At 38.5% G+C, this 21,659-nt stretch overlaps 1 protein-coding gene across 1 annotated transcript in view; it reads right to left on the bottom strand.

Annotated features, from left to right (window-relative positions):
• Positions 1–4,831: 4,831 nt before the first annotated feature.
• Positions 4,832–21,659, bottom strand: part of LOC150091686 (very long chain fatty acid elongase 7-like) — a 51,619-nt gene continuing 34,791 nt past the window's right edge. Inside the window, exons 3-8 of the mRNA XM_090385200.1 lie at positions 18,244–18,431; positions 16,542–16,622; positions 15,431–15,487; positions 12,317–12,422; positions 12,091–12,227; positions 4,832–5,337 (exon numbers count right to left, since the gene is read on the bottom strand). Of these exons, the coding sequence (XP_090241326.1) occupies positions 5,005–5,337; positions 12,091–12,227; positions 12,317–12,422; positions 15,431–15,487; positions 16,542–16,622; positions 18,244–18,431 (902 nt within the window). The 3' untranslated portion in view covers positions 4,832–5,004. The remainder of the gene's footprint in view (positions 5,338–12,090; positions 12,228–12,316; positions 12,423–15,430; positions 15,488–16,541; positions 16,623–18,243; positions 18,432–21,659) is intronic.

Here is a 21,659-nt window from a genome sequence, read left to right as displayed (position 1 = left end):
GAATATCCCCAGAAACCACCTTTGGCGTAATTGAGAACCTTTCGCTGATACTCCTTCCCCCACCCCAGCCCAAAATCTCCCCCTTTCCTTGGATGGTTGTTTTCTCTGTTCACACTTAAAGGAAAACGCGATTCACACATATCGTTGGATTCGTCTCGGGAAGACGGATAGAATTGAGAGTGCTGTCTTGTGCGAAGACTTACCCCACCCCCATTTTTATAGGGAACATGTCCGACCAAGAGAATGAAAGAAGCTCGAGGAAAGAAGATCGAGGTCATCTCAAGTATTGCGGGTCTGAACAAAAAAACAAACTATTATATTTAGGCCACCCGAATAATTAAATTCATCCGCCGTGCTGTGTCTTATGTCTGTTAATTGCGTGTGTTCTATGATCGATTTGTCTGTTTGCTGGACGAAAAATCCCAGTTTCTGGGGAAAAAAACCTTGCTATTTACGCCTGAGACCGACTAACTCAGCCACGGTGTGAAAAAAGCCCATTAAAGTTCCTCGCGTCAATGACTGGATTCGAACCCGTCCTTTTCCACCCGGTGATACCACTCTGCTACACGTGCAAATTCCAGTACTCACTGGACATATGACCGTATCTTGCAGAACTGGACCACTTCTGGGAAATAGGAATCTTGGCTGCAGACACAAACACCAATTCTCCGCTTATGGTAGTGCTACTACGGACGCCAGATACACTCTGGTTGAAGACTTCTTGGTCTCCCATAATCTGGTAATCCTCAACTCGTCTAACCAGCCTTCTGCATTCTTTGCCTGAACTGATCAATCAAATATCGATATCACGGTTGCCTCTCCTACCATTGCCAGATGCATATCTAACTGGAAAGTAAATGAGTTCCTTACCACGAGCGATCACCGGGTCATTACTTTTAACATTACATATCACCAACTAACCAGAACTCTGCTGTCTAACGACTCTGTTAGATTCACAATCAAATCTGCCAACTGAGAAGTATTCGACTCCACTCTTAAATCTCTCCTTTGGCAACATCCTCCTGCGGAGCTGAAGAAGCTGTCTGCCTCCTCCAAGGCTAAGCTTATTACCAACGTCATCTCAGCAGCCTGCAATGCCTCCAGCAGCATCCTCTAATGATTGAGGGCAGTGAGTATCCAACTACGGGTTGAATATCGGCAGTTTCAAGATATTCCTCCACCACTTGAGGGTGGCGCCATTGTTCTTTTTCTGTGCTGACGCATTTTAAGTGCTCTCGTAAAATTCGGATCAACGAGGCCTTGGACTGCGTCAATGCAGCATTGCTTTCTTTACCTCCAGGTAAATTTTAATAATTTTTTGGATGTGAGAAGGCCATATTACAAGTGAGTAAATATATCGTTATTTTCGCTGTGCAAACCCACGTGGCCGCCATAGCGTTATAGGGGCAGCGAAGTCATATTTCAGAGCGCCGCACTTGTAGATTTACCAAGATATAACAATGTTTTGCCCGTTTCCTTTTCTCGCTGCAATATGGTTTTCTTGGCGATCCTACACGTGTTTCATGTGGGCCCTAAGAAGCTTTCCAGAAAAACTGGATATTTCTTAAGCAAACTTTGCAACTGCTAACTTAACCATCTACTTGTAATTGGTGTAAATACTTATTTTTGAGAATGTTTATGGCATTCTTTGCCTTTTAGTTGTTTAGAAAGACACCACAAACTTTTGACTTTTTATATTTCTCAGACTGGTAATTTCTACACTTAATAACAGGGCCACAGTTTTTGGTGATTTTGCTACATTATGTTCTAACTAAAAATGGCAGGTAAACTAATTGAATCTGCTAAAGAACTAACTTCGTCGACTGGTTGGGATGAAAATACAATTTATGAGGAACAGTTTCAGACCCAGGACAGGCCTATATTGACTCGTGATTCTGATCCAGTTCTGCAAAAAGAAAATCCAAATAATGTACATAACTTAAATCCTGAATTAACTTTGGTGAAATTGGAGTACCAAATACATTCTTCGCAGTACTCCTCTCTGATTGTCTCCTCACTGACATAGTCATGTTTGGATAGGGAGATTGATATAAAATAGTTGGAACTGTCAATCTTGGTGAGATGAAACACCTGAAACCAACTCTGCTGATAGTAAATTGTCAATCAGCTAACAATTCAGATAACGTAAGCTTTAAAGAAGGGTGTACTGCTGAGGCCTCTTCAAGTGATGCTACTGTCCAAAGTGAAAATACCAATTCTGAAGCTTTTAAATGTATACGTCATCTACATATGACAGTGTTACCAAGATGAGAAACGATCTTTCAAGTTTTCTCTCATGTGAGGGAAAGAGAGTTACCAAAATGAGTGGAAATATAATAATGGACAAATGGTTAAACCTGGAAACTGTTGTAACAAAATTTCTCATAGATAATGAAAGATTGAGGGCAGTCAATATTGAAGGAAATACTAGAGCAAATCTGTTGGAACGAGTAACCACTCTTTCTCTGGCTTGTCTCCTTCATCACCACCTGGAAACATGACCTCTACAATGTTTGCTAAATGCCTGTCTAAACCTACTGATAGTTTGGAGACTGAAATAAGATGTAGACCTAAAGTTGTTAATCAGGTTTCTGATTCTGACGAGCCTTATACCGACGACACCTTCGCGTACTTTCTTGAAGATTCTACTAATAGACGTATTAGTTCTTTAGCTGAAGAGGGTCTACAGCAAGTTACTTCACAACATTTATTTTCTGATGCCGTAACGGGAGCATTAGAAATGGACATCTCCTTCAGCAGATGCCCATGATAGTACTAATAGTAATAACATTGTAATCCTTAGGGCCTTGGACATGAGCACCTGGAAGACATACGCCGACATTAAGAATGTTGTGACTAAAGGCTTCGGTCTGACGTACGGAATATCAGGGTGAAATCTCTTCGCCTGTTGAGAAATAAGGGGCTGTTAGTGGAGACAGTATCCAAAGCTGATCTCGATTCTATCTCTGCAATGGGATCTGTAACCAATGCAGTAATTTCCACTTAACAGCAATCCATCTTTGATAATGTTTGATGTCCCTAAAGACTCTCGAAAGAAGAGATTACGCATACTAAGATCTTAGCGGACTTCGGTTTCTCTAAGAAGGATATTAAAAAGGAAATATCTTTACGTTTTTCCACCAAGGCTAGGTCTTCCTCAAGTGTCAATTGGGTTATCAACTTCTCGTCCAGGATATACAGATGTATGTCAACGTTGGAACGTATTTATGGTGTGTGGAACTCTCACAAATTTCGCTCCCACAAAATTGTCACTAGATACTATCTTTGTTTAGGATAAGGCCACATATGTCAGTTCTGCACACTTCGATCACCTACGTGCGGACATTGTGCTAAGGGAGGACACGTATTTTCTGATTGTCCCAATGGGAACGAAAATCCCTGCTGTAGAACTGCAAGAGGAAGAAGAGAGATTTCCACCATTCTGTAAGAGACAATGCCTGTCCGAAATACAAACAAACGTTCAATGGAAACTTCAAGACTTAGGACCACTAATGAATAGCTCTTGTTCTGATTATACACGCAATGTAAATATAGTAAATGAATCTCAATGAAGTGCTCTTGGGATTTCCTTCACTGCTTCAGGTCTTTATTTCATGTAAATAAACGGGCAGCATTCCAGTGTCGTGGTCCATGAAATAAGAATATCAGCCGAACAAAATCATGTAGATAATATACTTATTCATGAGCCCTACTTCACGACTACTCAGTTGACTCAATCCTCAAAAATTTGGGGGTTTTCCTCAGTCATCAAGAATAGTTCAGCGGTGAACCATGAACCTCTCTCAAAAATCATTATTTTTAATAGAGATTTGGGTGACTGTGATAAATGATCTTTGCTCATAATATGAGATTTGCATCTTGGTTAGTCAAAATTACTTTGAATTGTGTATAATCTCACTTTATTGTCCTCCCTCCCTCCCAGGATTTTAATGTTACAGTAGAGCACATTGAACATCCACTAAATCTTCTGGGCCCTAACGATATTCAAGTTTCGGATATTAATGCTAAATCAGATTTTTGATTCAAGTCTACCTGAGATCAGCGTGGAAGACTCCTTGAAGGTATTATAATCAATCACAATCTAAAAAATCATTAATAGACAGCAGCTTTAACTACCTTTGCAAGCCAATCTGGGGAGACAAATATTGGCATCACTTTAGTTAACTCCTCTTTCTCTGCAGATATTTCAGATTAGTTCAACCATACTGGTGTACCAATGAATGCAAGACCATCTCTTTTTAAATAACACGCATACACTGATAAGGACCGAATACACCAATAAATAAAAAAGATCAGATTTATGTAGTTGGTGAGATATAATCCTTCTAGACTCTTCAACCTGTCTAAAACAACTTATTCCTGGACTTTTCTTTCATTTTCAAGAAGCATTCCCTTTCCTCTAGATATTAAGGTCTGAAGGAAGTTGAGATTTCCACCATTTTCGGCAGGACTTCTGTTTCTTGATGAAATACAGTGCCAATTAGGTAACATAAATCAAAAATAAATATGTTTGGGCCATAAAAAAGTGAAAATTGCATTCTGCTGAACTCTAAGCATTTTGGGACATTTCTAATTTGCAGTTCTCACGAAAAATACATCAAAATGACACTCGTGACATGTGACTTTTATTTTTAAGAATGACATCCTGTTACGAGTTTAATACTTATTATTACAATTGGATTATGATGCTATGGTTTCACCACACTAAAGTAAAATTCATTGCTGGTAATATTTTTAAACACAAATACTTTAAATGACTATTAACTTTCAATAATATAAAAAAGGATCACCATAAGGTATATTAAGGAGAGATTAATCGTTCAATATCTCTATAATCATTAAGGAGAATGTTATGAAAAATATTTAGCAACACACGACTGTTTTTGTTTTTCTTTGAGTTGCATAATTCACATAACATGTGTCCGTCCACCAATCCTGACTTTCATTTTCCTAATTCTCACTTAAAATAAGTTCTTAAAGAATTTAATGTTCTTTTTCGCGTGTTCCATTACTAACTATCCTCTTGTGAATAGCTGATCCATTATCGATCACATTTCCATTCAGGTTCTCTGATTTTGTGTTTTGTTCAACTAAATCGCCTTTCAGATTTCCAACGCATAAGAGGGAGAACATCTTGGTTTTGTCGACGTTCTTCTTCGCTTGTCGTAGATAAGCTTGGATGTAGAAGTTCATAAATAAAGTTAAGAACAATAAACAAGGGAGAGCATATATCAAGCTGAAGAGTGTTGGATATCCACAGTCCTCTTGGTATAACACTATCTGGAGGTAATAAGCACTAATCAAACACAGCTGGACCTAAATTTAAAAAAAAAAGATAAATATCAGAGACATCGAGTAAGAGAGAGTACCTACTAAATCATCAATATGTTCTACTTGTTATCTACAATATTGGATAAAAAATTGTCTAATAAAAACTCAGCATAAAAAGGCCTATCAAAACTTTGAAAACGTCTAAATGGATTACTCATTGCCCATAATAAACTTCTAATAAATGCTATAATCGACCTTGTAAGTAAAGAACTTACCAACCGTTACTAAAAAGATCGTACGACCCATTTCTATGGGCATTATTCAAAGAGCAATAGAGCACTATGATCATATGATATAAATCATATAGATAACACTGATTTCATTACGCCAATATTCTGATATCTTTTCTTCACAATATCGTAATAATTGGGTGTTATTCATGGTGAACATCTGTTTTAATTTCTTGTCTCAGCTATCGTGGTAACCTCTCTGGTCTCAAACCACAGTAAACTGTTGGAGTGTAAGGGATAAACCGGTTAAGCAGAGAGAACATTCTCGAGCAGAAAAGAAAGAACTGAACGTGCTTCACATCTTTAACTGGAGCTTGCCCAAAGGAAATTTTCTTTTATTTCAAGGATTTCTGACTTTTTTTTATAAATTCAGACCACATAGCCATGAATATTAGAGGAGGGAAAAAACTATAAAACTACTATTTCCAAATGTCATGATAATTCATTCAAGCAAGAATAGTGTAATGAATGTAGATAACGATCACCTCACCTCCAGGAAAAGTAGGTATTACGTCTGTCTTAACAATAGTATACACTCGGTGGTCGCTTTATTAGATACACTTATCTAATAGCGAGTAAGTCTTCCTTCTAACTCTTAAAACAGCCGTAATTCTTCGTGGATAGACTCAAAGGCGTGTCGAAATCATGCAATGGGGATGTTGATGCTGCTCTTTATCGAGTCAACGGCTACTCATAGTTGTTAGTTGTTGCAAATTGGATGGCTGCGGATGGCTGTTTGCAATCCATTTCAGTAACAGCGGAGGTGCCCAAAGTAATCGATATATGGTGCTAGAGAGACCACCACAGTAGGCTGAATTACAATTCTGTCATTATGACAGTTTATTATCCTTCTGGAAGAACCCATTCACAGATGAACACGCTGTCAATGGGTTCTTTCAACACGATACTGTCAAGGGACACCATGCACATCACAGAAATACTCCCCACAACCAATACTCGCCACCATCAACTTACATTATTAACACTTTCTCAAGTTTGGTCCACGGACTCTTGCAGTCTTTGGCGTATTCCAGTCCTTCCATCAGCGTGAAATCGCAGGAAGTGGGATTCTTCTGACCAAGCAACATCTCTCCAATCCTTCATTGTCCAGTGTTGTTTTTCCTCACTCCACGGTAACTGCACTTCCTTATTATTGGACCAACCTGATACAATAGAGACACAACAGTACGTGGAAAACATGTATTATACTTTTGGTTTTTTTTATTTTACTGGATGATAAACTTCTGTCTCCGAGGGGAAGATAACTCTCAAAGACTGGTTAAACGGGATTCCGGCCCAGAAAAGTGTCTATAAATTTTTCTTCCTTCATTGAAGGAATTTAAACGAAAGCCTTTTCCACAAGTTGTGGAAAGAGCGCAATCTTTATTGGCAAACATTACAGGATGTATTTAACGTTTTTTATTTTATCTGTTCAGGTCACATGAAAATTTTATGTCCTAAGAACAGAGGACCAGAGTCACTTTTGAAACATCCGATGCTTTAAGAGCATTAAATTCTCCAAAATATGTAACCTAAACAACTGCAAAACAAAATAATTCAGGAAAACATTTTTTTGTTTTGTTTTTCTATTCCGTATATTGAAATTATTCAGAAAGGTGATGCTGGTTAGGCACCAGTTGTAAAACGTATCACGAAAATCGCGGAAATGTCCTTGTATAAATGTAACTTTTATATCAGGGTTCACTTTTATTGCTCTTACTTCCTGTAAGCTAATCATTAAATGGATACCGCGATCGATTTTATCATTTTAATTGGCGTACTCGATCAAAAGTCCGATTCAGACAGGTGTTCAAGTTGCAATAACATTTTTATTTCCAAAAAACTGCGTTTCGTACATAAATTGGTAAAGGGAAATGCAGAACCCCTTAATTTAAGGCAGAAACTGCTGAACAACAATTTGCCCATCTCTGGCAGTCAAAGATGCGCCATTATGCGTCGGAGGCATTGAGTCAAAGATGGTGTCTGATGACCTCTTTAGAAAAATATCTCCAAGCCAGAGAGATCTCTTCCTATGAGACATGGTTTTGATTGGTTAACACATGGCTAAAATTTCCCATTGCGTCATGTCCCAAGGGTTCTAAATAGACAAATTCAATGGACTTAGCACGCCACGAATTTTCAATGCCTAGCCACTTTAGTATTATTATTAATGGCCACATGGTGCAAAGAAGGCTAGCGCTTATGATGCACCAGACAAAAAAGGAGTAAAATAATAATAAAATTAAATAAAAAATAATTAATAAATAATAAAAGAAAAGGAAATACACAACTTATGCATTTCCTTCCTCCCGTAGGAAACTATCCATCTGACCTTTGAATAATTCCAGTAATTTATAACTCGCTGGCTAAAATAAAAGTTACTGCAATCCAATCTAAACATCTACCCCCCATAACTTGAAATTATTGCCCCTAGTTCTAGAATCATTTAAAACCGTGAAAACTTCGTCCTCATTCATTTTACTTTTGCCTCTCGACGCCTCAATCAAGTCTCCTCTAAATTGTCTAGTTTCCAAGCTCTGCAATCCACATATCCGAAGTCTTTCCTCATATCGACGCCATTTTCCGATCTCACCAGGTGAATTACCCGTCTTTGGACCCTTTTGACGTCGTTTTTTAGGTGCAGTCTCCATTCTTGAACACTGTATTCCAAATGTGGTCTCACAATTATAGTCTTGCATAATGGGATTATGACGTCCTTATCTCTACTAGTATCTGTTCGATCAATCATCGATAGGACCATGGGCCTTCCGTGCAACCTGTCTACAATGTTCGGACAACTTCATGTCTAACCGTATCGTAACTCCCAAGTCCCTTTCTTCCACTGCTGATTTTAGTTCAACTCCCACCACCCCCAGTGTATAAGTTATTTTGGGGTTACTGTTCCCCAGGTGTAAGACCTTGCATTTTGCTGAATTAAGCATTGATGCCACTTTTCTGACCAGCTCTGAAGTCTATCTAGGTCACTCTGCAGAAGGTCTGCTTAGCGATGATCATTAACTACTCTATGGAACTTTACACCAACTGCAAATTTATACACTATGCCCTTTATCCCTTCATCGATGTCATTTAAGAAAATCAAAAACAACAGTGGTCCTAATACTGTTCCTTGAGAAACCCCATTCTTACATTAACCCAATCTGAGGAATAACCATTTATCACAACCCTCTCTCTCTTCTTCCCTGAAGCCATCCTACTACCCATCTAAGGATTTTCACTGTGATTCCAATGTATTTCAGCTTATAAAGTAACCGCCTATGTGGGATTGAGTCAACTGCTTTGCTAAAATCTAAATAAGCAATCTCGAAATTAGTTCCTAAATCCACCTCCTGAGTGACCCTTCCTAATTCTCTAATAGGGTCCTTACAGTAGAACACAGGTTGCCCACGGCGTACCGTCCGCTTCGGGAACATGCCTCAATCTTTTCCACTGGCTATGGACACAAGAAAGCAGTGGACCAGTGCACCTTCTCGGTACAGTATGTGGGAGAGGCGGTTGTAAATGTGTTACGAACACAACTAAATTGTGGAATATTAGTCCCTTCAGCTCATAATTCATGATTTCTAGAGCAGTGGCTCAATTTCCTAAAGGCCAGAGGTGGGAACAGTGCGTACCCTGGTCTCTCGAAATCTGTTTGTTATATGTAAATTTTATTCGTTCTGCCGGAACTATTTTAATTGGACTACCCATGAATTGCAGACTCTGTATAAATATAGTAAGGACGTTACGTGGTTGTTTTCCATGAAGTTTAATTATTATATTTAATAACCACTCCTATACCATGTGAAATTAATAATACAGTTTATTAAGCTTATAGCCCAAACCACTATACATATAAGGTGACGTTTAAGGCATCTTCCCGATACCCGTCATCTGACCATGTGCTGACAGACTCTTGGTTGTCGATGCTACCAGATCAGGTCCTGATAGAATTATAACTTACTTTGCCGAAAATGGTTTGTCGTTTTAGTACCTTTATTTTGTATAATAATATCATAAACGTACTGATAAGGGGCTAATAAAACAAACATCCAAGAAAATTATTGGCGCGATATTTTTAAAAGAGTTATTGCTCCACTTCAATTAGGTAACCTTGGTGTAGCATTCAGAGTTAGCAATGGCAATATATTTCGCGTATTTTTAAAAAAATCATATAGAAATGTCCGCCAATTAAGGACCTGGTAAAATAAATTGCCTTTCGCGAAAAACCTCTGATGAGTTCATAAATTTAATTGCAAATAAGACAAAAGGAACTTTAATATCTGAAATAAAACGTGATACGTACTTTTCAATGGTTATCGACTGTACGCCAGACACAAGCCACGTTGATCAGTGAGTGCTAATAATCAGATATGTTTCAGAAGATGGTAAAATTAAAGAAATATTCTTAGGTTTTCAAAGTATCCTAGAGCAGCCTATCAGAAACCCCAATATCTTCTCCTCCTACGCGCCACGGAGAATTCAAAATTAAAGACTAGTGGCGCAGTAAAGAGCTTGTGGGGAATACGCTGAAAAATGACTTCAGAAAGGTCAAAGTTAAATCACTGCGAGAGATCCGAAACCGTGCAGCGCTCTTGGAGACCACCACTAAAAAGGACCTCGACACCATCTCTTCCTCCAACTCCATCCACTCTGCTGACGTTCCCATCAGCCTACAGAAACGATCCAACCCCTCCATCCTAATTTACGATATTCTTCGAGAGTCCTCCAATGAAGAACTCCTGGAGGATATTTATTACAAAAATCTTGCTGACTTCGGATATTTTCTAGACGAGGTAAAGCAGTAAATCTTCTTCACGTTCGCCAGTAAGTTCAATACAGCCTCCACATAGTTGTCATCCTCACTCCCAGGCTCTTGAAATCCATTCTGGCCCGTGACAGAATTTTCTGGAATGAAGTTCTCACAAGTTCCGGCCTTTCACAGTGGTAACGAAGTGCTTCCTCTGCTTCGGCTTTGCACATACTTTGCAATTCTAAACTCACTCCACCCATTTCTATGGTCATTGCGCCAGCAGTGGCCATGTGAATGCTGAGTGCACTAATCGGGATGAAAAGCCAAGTTGTGTTAACTGCAATAGGAGTTTTTTAGTGCTGTGTACATAACCACTCTGTCCGCGACGTTGCGTGTCCAGAATATCAGCGAGCATTATAGTTTGTAAAACTAAGGGTCGCTGATGGATAACCTCCATGCTCTTCTACCTCGGTCCGTAGCTGCTCAGGACAGTTCCTCTCCTTCCAATCCACAAACCCCTAGTCTCACAAACAATAACCATAGTGTCAAACTTAAAGTCATGAAGATCAACGTTCATAGGCCCCGGACTGGCGCCGATGAGATCCGACGTGCAGCAGAGGAGCACTCTATAGTGTAGATATAATATCCAATCCAGGAACCCTATGCCTCCAGGGTGAAGCTTGGTAACTCGTTCAAGTCATCGGATTCTCCCTCCATACTCGGGTAATCCAACTCATCCCCGATGACCCAAAGACCTGCATTGTGATCATCAACAGCGAACTGGACGTCCTGGTCATTCACGACTTTGCAATATGTTTGCTCCCTGTGTTCAAATCACTCATGATGCTTTCATGTTTTACATAATTTTATTCCACTGGCCATCTTCCATGGACATAGAAGAATCTCTCAACTACCTTTAGTTTGCTCTAGACGTTTTGGGTTCTAAATCCATATTTATAACCTCCTACGTCAAAATAAAAAAATCCCAATTCTGGTACAGCTCTTCCTCGGACCCTTATGGGCTGCTCTTGGAGGATCTTTTATTCTCACCCACAATCTGGCAGTCCAGAATCAATCCAACCAACACCCCATTTACTGCAGTTCTACTGGACACTCTAACATAGATATTACTATCATCTGTGGTCATCCTATTTCATGTAGGCCCTACCAGTTCCGTCCGTCCCTCTCATTCCAGAATGCCTGATTTTGTCCACTTCTCCACAAAATCAGAGTTGACTGGATAGCCTTTGATGAATCAATTGAGCACGACTTCTCATTTCCATGCTGGACCACCTTGACACTGCTTCAGTCACCGAACTATGTGATCATAGCTCAGTGAACGTCGATTCTACTAACTGTGTTCATGGCGGAACATTACCTGAATACAAAGTAGTTTCACAGTACTCAACGTGATTTTTGTAGGCATTTTCGATGTCTTCCCGCACTATAAAAATCTGTTTTAAATCCGAATTATCCCTCTGTTGAAGATAATGCCTACACCAATAATCCACGAAAGAATTCAAAGGCAACAAATCCAACTTCATTTTGAACATCACTCTAACCCAAAGTAGGTAATCATTTTAAAATATGCTGTGGTAGCGATGGTATTAATTTTCATTATTTTCCATAAAGAATGGTACTTGTAAATTTCGAATCTCTAACACTCTTAATTTATTTACATTTCTGTTAATGACAAAGAATAATGATCTCATAAGTCTGAGTCCCATTTCTGAAAATTTCTGAAAATCTAGGACTTACCATTTGCAGTTTTGTTAAATGACGTTTCCACCACAAATATTTTTGCATCTGAGGTCCTATTGCTGAAAGGCCATAGTACAGGTACATTATTACGTGTACAAAGGAATTTAACGTCATTCCTACAGCGGTGCTGCCTCCTAAACGAAAAATATAAATCAAACAAAATATAAATCAAACAAATATTACATTCAACATATTATAAATCATTCTAAGTTAATATTCTTACCTGGGGCATATCTGATTAGAATCCAAGTCATGAAATAAGTAGCTGAATGGTGTACCACGTGCAGAATGCTCACATGATTGAACTTCCTCCGCATGATGAAAAAAGCCTGAAATAGATGGAAAATTGTTCATGTTTCTCATTCTCTCTATTACTTTTAATAAGTTTTTCGTAGAATACCTTAACACGTTGTGGAAATTTGTCAGAGCGAAAAAAAAAAGTTAAAAATCATTATACAACCTTATTTCGAAATATAGTTATTTAACTCGAAAGAATAAGATCCTTAAAAAACTTACACTTCACCGTGCACAGGGCTTATAGCGACATGGGGATCATTAAAAACTATTGTGCATACAGGCCGCGAAAAGAATCTGCAATTTATCCTAAAGTCCATCGGTGTGTACATAATAAATATCCACCGTCTCTCTAATAGTATTCTGTTCAGCCAATTCTTTGCAACTTGGTGGGATTCCTACCAGCTGTTCCCATCTCAAAATCCAAAGAAGCAACTGCTGTCTCACCTACAGGCTCATTGCACAATTGAAGTGCCTACTACCAGTTATTGAATCATTCCCACTGCTCGCACTGTCCAAATGCTATCACAAGACAACGAGTAAGTGCCTCTATTGTGATGTAAAACAGATCAAAAGAAACAGTTTTTGGCTAAATGGAAAAGTATTTGTTACTTTCATCACAGACTTTCGCTGGTTGAAATATTCTACTAAAATTCAACCTCTTCACCTGGAACACGAGTACTAAAAGTAATTTTTCAAAAAGACTTTAGTCCTCTTTGAGAGGGTATTAAGTTTCCGTCCACAACTGATTTTTGCTTGTATCGTGGTCTACCATAGGCATGATTACGCTCAGCTTTCGAAGCAACGCAGTCATATTCCAACTCCATGGCTTTCTTTAAAAAGAAAGTTGTAATTTATAAGATTTCTATTCTTATTTGTTTGAATAATAGGCCTCTGTAGCCGAACGGTCAGGAGCGGGAGTGCAGTAGCACACGCTCCTTGAATAGACCGGGGTCAAGCCCCTGACTGCTAAATACGGTCGATCTGCCAGTCCGCACTGGACCAGCGTGGCAGATTATGGTCCATTTCCCTCAACATGAATTGTTGAGGAGGCTTCCATCCTGCAATGGGTTGATAATGGCTGCAGTTTAATCCTTATTTGTATTCTTAAAACAGCTAAACGCATATTACATTTCTATATAATTTGTCACTTGTGTCTGCCCCTGTTTCTATAGATTTGTAACTTAAATGTTCATTCGATTGAATGATCTGTCCTACACTGTTCCAGACGAAATAATCAGTTCTTTTATTGCGATTAACTCTTTGAAACGAGCCTGAAATCCATATCGCTTTTATTAAAATTTTTGAGACATGCAAGATTAAATAAAATAAAATTCCTAATTTCACAATGAATGAATCTTAAACCTTTCTCAATGAATCTTAAACTTTTCTTAAATTTGTCGCGTCATGTCTTTCCGGCTATGCTCTTCACAAATCTCATTTCTGCCCCCTGAATTCTGCTTTCATCCTTTTTCCCTATAGTCCAAGTTTCAAATGCATACGTCACAATTGGTACGTAATAGCCACAGATCAGTTCACTTGTCTGCCTATAGAAATTCCCGTCCGTTTGTATCCTTCTACTTATTTCTTTGTTTATCACCCCAGTCTTTGTAATGGTGTTTCCTAGATACTTGAAGTTGTTAACCATTCTTAGCTCTTTTCCTTCCATCGTAAAGTATCTGTCAAGCTCGCCACCCTTCTTTAGAACCATTACTTCACTCTTCTCCTGACTGAAAACCAGTCGAAATTCATTGTCCATACTAGCCCATATATCAATTTGCCGTTGCACTTGTTCCCTGCTCTCTACCAATATGCAGAAGTCATCTGCGAAGCGCATTACTTTCATCTGGTCCTGTCCAACTTGTACAGGACCATTTCACATCATTCATGACAGCTCTGAATAGTAGTGGTGACGGGACGGCTCCTTGTCTCAAACCTGGTGTTATTTCGAAGCTCTCCTTCAACCCCATCACTGTTCTTACTTTGCTCACTGTATTGGTGCACATATTCTCAATTCTCTCCACAAGATGTTCCTCTATCCCCAAGTGTCTCAAAACCTCCCAAACGTTCTCTCATTTACAGCATTAAACGCTTTCTTTATATTCAAAAATGCCATCCATAATTCTTTACTGTGTTCATAACACTTTTCCATCAGTTGCCTGATGCAGAAAATGGTCGATCTGCCAAGCCTAAAGCCATACTGTTCCTCGGCCATCCTATTTTCAATCGTTCCTCTTATCTTCCGCTCTAACACTCTCTCATACAGCTTATTCACATGTGATGTCAGTGTGATGCCTCATCCCAGATCATCCCTTTATAATCCCTCTATATTTGGTCATCCCTCTATAATTGGAACACTTTTTTCTGTTCGCCTTCTTGAAGAAAGGGATGATCAAACCTTCTTCCCAGTCCTTCGGCACCTGGCTCTGATCCCAGATCTTACGGAACAGTCTGTATGTCCACGCTATCCCTACCTCGCCTGTAGCCTTCAGCATCTCTCTATTTATCTCATCCATACCAGCAAAATTACCTGTTTTGATGTATTTCCATCCCTGCACTACATCATTCCACGTCAAGTCTCTCAGCTCTCTCTCCGTATCTTCTCTTCCATCCCCTCTTCTGTGATCAACCTGCCTTTGTACCTTTTGCTGGCTGTCCTGCACGTTCAACAGAATTTCAAAATACTTCTTCCATGTTTCTCTTATCTCTTTATCCTTCGTTATTAGGTTCTCACTCTCATCCATCGAGCATTTGCTCTGTTCACCATCTCTTCTTCTATTCCTCACCATGAATCTTAATGAATCTTAAACCTTTCTTAATAGATCTTAATGAATCTTAAACCTTTCTTTGCACCGCTACAATGAAATCTATTAAAACTACAAATATGAGCTAGTAAGGTATACCAAGAGAAAACATCTTAATTGTGATTTCCAAATAATTAATATTACTGTGTTTATTTCTTCTGTACGGTTTTAGACATATAATTCGAAAAACTAAGAAAATATCTAGGTGAATAACAGCGTAAGAAGAAGATTAAACTTACCGTGTCCAGCAATTCTATTTTCTTGGATAACAGAACTATCATTGCTAATTTCATGCTCTGGAAATTAAAGAAATTAAAGAACTTATCTATAACTAAGTTGGTTTAAGGAACAAAATAAAATAAATTATGCAAATACATGTATATAAGAATTACAACAGCATTATCAGGACAAAATAAAAATAATCTTTTTTTTTCTTATTGGCAGTTTCTTAAATCTAAGACAGACAGAATTTGCTCCACTGAGCGGTCCAAAATGGACCGCTCAGTGGAGCACATTTATCCTCAAAGGATTAGAACCCTTTTTAACAAGAACTGAAACAATCAGAGCTTTTTTATTTTTTTAACAAGATCCCTTCTATCATACTTGGAGAAGGATGTGTTAGGTGGTGGTTTTCCATGGAATCTAGATTTCTATAATGGCTACTCTTATACCACGTGAATTAACATTGTGTCTGTTGCAATCCTAGTTCTTCCTGAATATCTCAATTCTTCACATACAATTACCTCGAGACTTTGCTTTAAAAACTCTGACCATCACTGTAAGAATTCTCGTTAAAGCTTTACGTACAACCCTCTGTGTCCCCAGAAAGTGCAGCACATGACACAATAATTTTAAAATGGAAATGTTTTCTGCAGTAGAGTAAGCTAGTGGGAAAATGTGGTCGCCCCTTTGAACCAAAGTCGAGGATGTTCTGGGTGCAGTAAGAATACCCCCATGCTCGAGTGGCAAGGCAGTTCAGAGCCAAATCATCTGCCAGCAAAACAGTGTTAACATCTCTTGCAAAGGAATCTCCCCTCTTCGTGAAGAGTTCTTCCACTTATAACGAATATACTGAAGATTACATTAAAACTAAGGCAACAGTAGGAGTTGGAGTATCCACCTTACATCCCGGAGATCATATTGTGGTTTCCAAGCATTTTACGTGAACAGGACTACGCTCAGACTGAAGGCATCTACACAAAAGAATGGTGCAAAACCATAAATTCTTCGGGTCTATGGAGTAGTCTTAGAATGAACTCATCTAGTATCCCAGAAGAGTTCACTACCATCATTCAATATGATAAATGTCAGAAAATGCTAATATAAAGAAAAAGCAGATGAGTACCGTACCTGTTCTGCACCAGATTTGTAAAACAAGTGTGCGTTGGCACACCAGAAAACCTTCCGATCTCTCCAGACAGCTTTGATCAACTAAAATCAAAACATGCATCGTTTTATTATTAAGAAAAAAATATTATTTTAATTTTATACATATTTTATGTCATAATTCTTTATCATCGATAGAGATAAGACTTAAATAATTCATAAGTTGCGTATAAGATTTATATTATCTTCCAACCAGTACTGACGCATCAAATGAAAAGAAAATTAACATAGAGTACACGAGCTTTAATGACACCATTAATCCTTAGAGGAAACACTTCCTACGAAGGCACATGGTGTCCTTTCCATGATTTAAACGAGTTATGTCATCTAATCATCATAAAGAATGATGGTTAGATGTTTTTATTTCACATAAAATCGGTTTACGTTCTTTCAGAACCACACCGATGAGGCTGTAAGACTTAACCGAGGATTGAGAATAACATTCTAAATGAGGAAAAAAAAAAAAGAGTAGAAAATGAGACAATTGTAAACTCTAAGTCTTAATGCTTAGTCCCATTTTAACATCAAATTCGAAAGTTTCAGTCCACAAATCTGATAAAAGTTCAAGATGACCAATGGTCCAACAGTAAAGAAAATAATGGTGCATTTTACAGTACGGTATTTGAAAAAACATTGTACGTAAAATATAAATCTGTTATATACACACTGCAGTGAGGCGCATCATGGATTCTTTGAAGAGTTTTAGAGCGTTTTGGTCTAATTGTAATCATTCTTCAAGAAAAATATCGAGCAGCTGCGACAACGTTGAAAGAAGAGGTCTTGGTTGCCGAATAGCTCTCTCCAGCATATCCCACACATTCTGAATACGATTGAGATCAGGTGAATATGGAGCCCAGGAAAGATGATGGAATCCGAGTAATGTTCTTCGAACCATTCTTGCAAGGTTCTGAAACGATACGCTGTTGCAATATCATCCATAAAGTGGCCATTAACTTCGGGATAAAAGTGTAACACTGCAGGATGCAGTAGATCTGACAGAAAGTTCAGGTACTCTCTGGCTGACATTCGACCTTCCACCGGAATCAACGGACCCAGTCCGTGCCAACAAAGCGTTCCTCATACCATAATACTGCCTCCAGATGCTTGGGCTGTCGTAACAAGGTAAACAGGGTCCATCGCTTGTTGAGGTTCTCTCCACACTCTCTGCCTACCATCAGTGGAAAACAGTGTATCGTGATTCGTCTAACCACTTGACTTGTTTCCAATCTTCCACTGTCCACTCAACGTTATCGGCACCACTACAAGCTGATTCTTCTGTGTTTCTCTGCAGCACGTGGCTTACGAATAGACCCCGTTATGGACAAAAGATATCATCTTAAATTCACAAAATAAAGACACCTTATTTTGCTCAGCATTAGAACCAATAAATGTTTAAATGAAACAGTGATATACAGCGAATCAAATTTATTAGGCACACCTCAATTACTTCTCCCAGCTGTTGCTATTTGGATGGTTTGAGGAGATCATCTCAGGAAATCCTGTTGTTATTATTATGTATTAAACAAATTATAAAATTATACTTTTATATGATGTTTATATCAACCAACGCCAGGAGTAGGTTGCAAACTTATTCTGTGTAATTTAGGGCTGCAGTAGAGCCCCATATTATTTAGCAACACGGTATTTCTACAATAAATGGACTTACCCGAACAAATATGTAGAAGTTAATGGCAGCTAGTATGAAGTTATATAGCACAAGAACTGATTTAATTTCAAATGGCTTCCTATTTTTCATCATTGAAGGTCCCCATACCTTGGAGAATGCGATGTAGAATAATGTAATCAAAACGGGATAGTGGAACTGCATGAACAAGACGTCTTTAAGCCTTTCATCTGTGAAGCAAAATAATAATTCTCGTTATAACACCATGATACAGTGAGGAGCACACAAATGACTGTGCACTGGAAATTTGATGGACAAGGGAGAACTGAGGAATTGAAAACACAAAGTTAATGATGAGATGTGTTTTAATGAAAATAAACTGTGAAATTTACTGATTAAAATAACGACATGATTTAAGATTTTAACACCACAAGAATAAAATTTAAAACAAATGATATAACACAGAAATATTAACATAAGATAAAAATTTATTGAACTTTAATTCAATATAAACACACCAAATGGTCCAAATGGCCTCTATTAAGTTGGAAACACTATCAATGCACGTATGATATTTACCACTTCTAATCGTCCAGTTACTGATCCTTGCGCGGCCAGATCTTATTTTGTCCTTTAACTGTTCAGTTTCTTGTACTTTAACTTTCAACGTTGACCACGAAGTTCTAATGCCGTAGTAAAATAGTCCAGAGGAACGAGGTTCAGGGACTTATCTGGCAATGGGACCTTGTGAAAACGCGCATCAGGGACGCCTCCGCATTTTCCGGTATGCTTCATATGCACTGTTTTCAAGAGGAATAGTAATAAACGGATCTAGATTGATTGAATCACAAAATTACACGATAGACAATTTTTTTCCATACATTCTCAGTTTCGTACGGTAAAAACCAAAAATTACTTGTCTATGCAGCGATATCTAATCTGATTATACTCTTCCTTTCACCAGAAGGTATGGATCCAGCTGCGTAATTAAAGAGATCTTTGCTGTGTACACTCAAGTCGCATGATATTCTCACCAGATGAGTCCCGTCTTTGAACTCTTTCAAACAAAAGTATCCTTCAGATGCGTTCTCACTGCTTGAACACATTATTCCAAATTCAGCTTTACCATGGATTTGTAACGCAAGATTCTCTCTCTTTTTCTTAACTTGTCTATATTCAGCTTCAGATAATTTATTCTGTAGTTCACTCTTTTCAAAATGTACAACCTCTCTTTTGGTAGTAATTATACGTCGCTGTCATTTCTTTGACCATCCATTAAACTCATCCAAATTCATCCGAAGGTAGGAGCTGAATCTGTCTTCTATTGCTGTTTCTCTTCCCAACTTTCTCATCATCTGAAAATGTCAGCATTATACCCTTTAATTCCTCATCAATATCATTCAGAGAATTCAGAAATAGCCTAACTGAAACTTGAGAGTCCAACCTATAACTCGGGTCCATTCTGAAGACAAGAAAACGGCCTTCTGGTAAACCCTAAGATTTTAGTTTTGCACTCATTAGTTTTCGTTTCTACTTCCAATGAAATATACTGTCCACCTTTCTTTACCGATCCTCGCCCCCCAGACTTTATATACTTTCATCAGACCTCCCTTAAGTTTTTTAACTACCAAGCTTAAGAGTCAGCCCAGTATCAGCTAGTGTCGCTCAGCCTGTGGTCTGCGTAACTTAATAAAAGTGGTGTGGTCCACCGGACTTTATAATAAAACAGAGCTTTCTTTTGCAGAGGACAATAATGTTAAGCAATCTGGTCTTTCTTCGGTGAACCCAAAATATTTCTTGATAAGCTGATGAGAACCTAGGAGAGGAACACTTACAAAACACCAACATGGTAACGTGTATATTGTGGTAAAAGTAGTAGATCTTGATCTTGTAATCAAGTAATTGTACTTAATGGCCTGAAAAAGCCCATCAAGTACAATTAGTTGGCCGCCAGAACTTGGTATTACCCTCTTGGTATTACCTCATAATTAATAATGCAGTTTGTTGTTTCTCTAAAACCTGTATTCTCTTATTGTCGTTGGGAACGGGTGTAGATTATATCTGGACTAGTCCTTTGGAAAAATGCCACTTTTCATTATGTTTTTAAAAATATTTATCATAAATGGGCTGGTTTTTTTACTGCTGTAAATAATTATAACAGTTATTCAATTGCGTTACAGACCTGTTTAAACATATTCTTTTATAGGGAGGTTATAAACATGTGTATTAAATAGCAATTAAATGGAGATAAGAAGTAACTAGTAGCACAAAGAGGGTGTAGTGGGAGAAAACGAAGCTGTGGCCCATACTAGGGAAGATGTGGTTATTTGTGAACAGGCTGGAAAGGGTTGTAACGAGCCGAAGACAATAGGACCCATTATGAAGCGCCTTTGATGTAAGCCGAAGCTGGATGGAAACAGAAATATACTGGACAGTCTGGCGTTTGTGTCCGAGAAACCACATCAGAAGGTATGTTGGCGACATTTTATCAAAACTGTGAAAACACGAAAATGGATACTTTTGGTGGCTCTTGGCATGCATGAAAGGGTTGGAATGCTGGAGTTCCTTCGAACTCCAGCAAATAACAAAACAAGAAAATTACAAAAGACGGTGGGATTCGTTGAGAGTCCTGTACGGGTTGGAAGTGGGATTCAATTTGGAGCTGGAGTTGGGGTTCCAGTAGGAATTTGATTTGAGGTTCGAGTTCAAGCTGGAGTTCAGAAATCAGAAATAGAGAGAAGTGTGAAGTGATGGATCTGAGATGAAGAATAAAAAGTAGTGAGGGTGATGACGTGCTGACTGAAGCCGTTGTTATTTATTTATTTTTGGGGGAAGTGCGGACGGGTGGGGTTCATGTATGTCTAAAGGTTAAAGAGGAGTTAGCCCTCAGCCGGTGGAGCGGTAAATCTAGAAATATAGTTGCGTTTCTGAAGAATAATTCGTGTAGGATGTGTTTAGATCTGGTCCCGCCTAGAATGAGTCAGATAAGCAGATGTGAATAAATAAATCTACATGGAAAGAGAGTGTCCAGTCCAAGATCACCAGAAGAACAGCTAGTCTGCCAAAAAAAAAAAAAAATACATATATATACACTGTGCTGCGTATAAGCACACAAATGATTTCTCCCACAACGTTGCAAGTCACATGACCACAGTTGTGGACATAAATGCAGCAGAACAACATTTCTAGTATCAGTTAAATGTACAAACTGTAGCAAGAATGGGGAAGAGGAGTGATCTAACGGACTTCGAACGTGGCATGGTAGTAGGTGCAACACATGCTGCATAAAGCATCTCTGAAACGGCAGTTCTCCTGAACTTTTCTCGCACCACAGTTTCAAGGGTGTATCGAGAATGGTGCAACGAACAGAAAACATCCTCTCAACGACACTCCTGTGGAAGAAACTCGCTTGATGATGAGAGAGGTAAGAGGATGGCTAGAATTGTGCAAGCAAACAG

The sequence above is a fragment of the Mastigoproctus giganteus genome, chromosome 1, assembly GCF_048544385.1.
Source record: "Mastigoproctus giganteus isolate SK-2022 chromosome 1, ASM4854438v1, whole genome shotgun sequence".
In the NCBI taxonomy this organism is placed as follows: Eukaryota; Metazoa; Arthropoda; class Arachnida; order Uropygi; family Thelyphonidae; genus Mastigoproctus; species Mastigoproctus giganteus.
The sequence above is the reverse complement of the archived record's forward strand: the minus strand, read 5'-3'. Positions and strand labels throughout refer to the sequence as shown.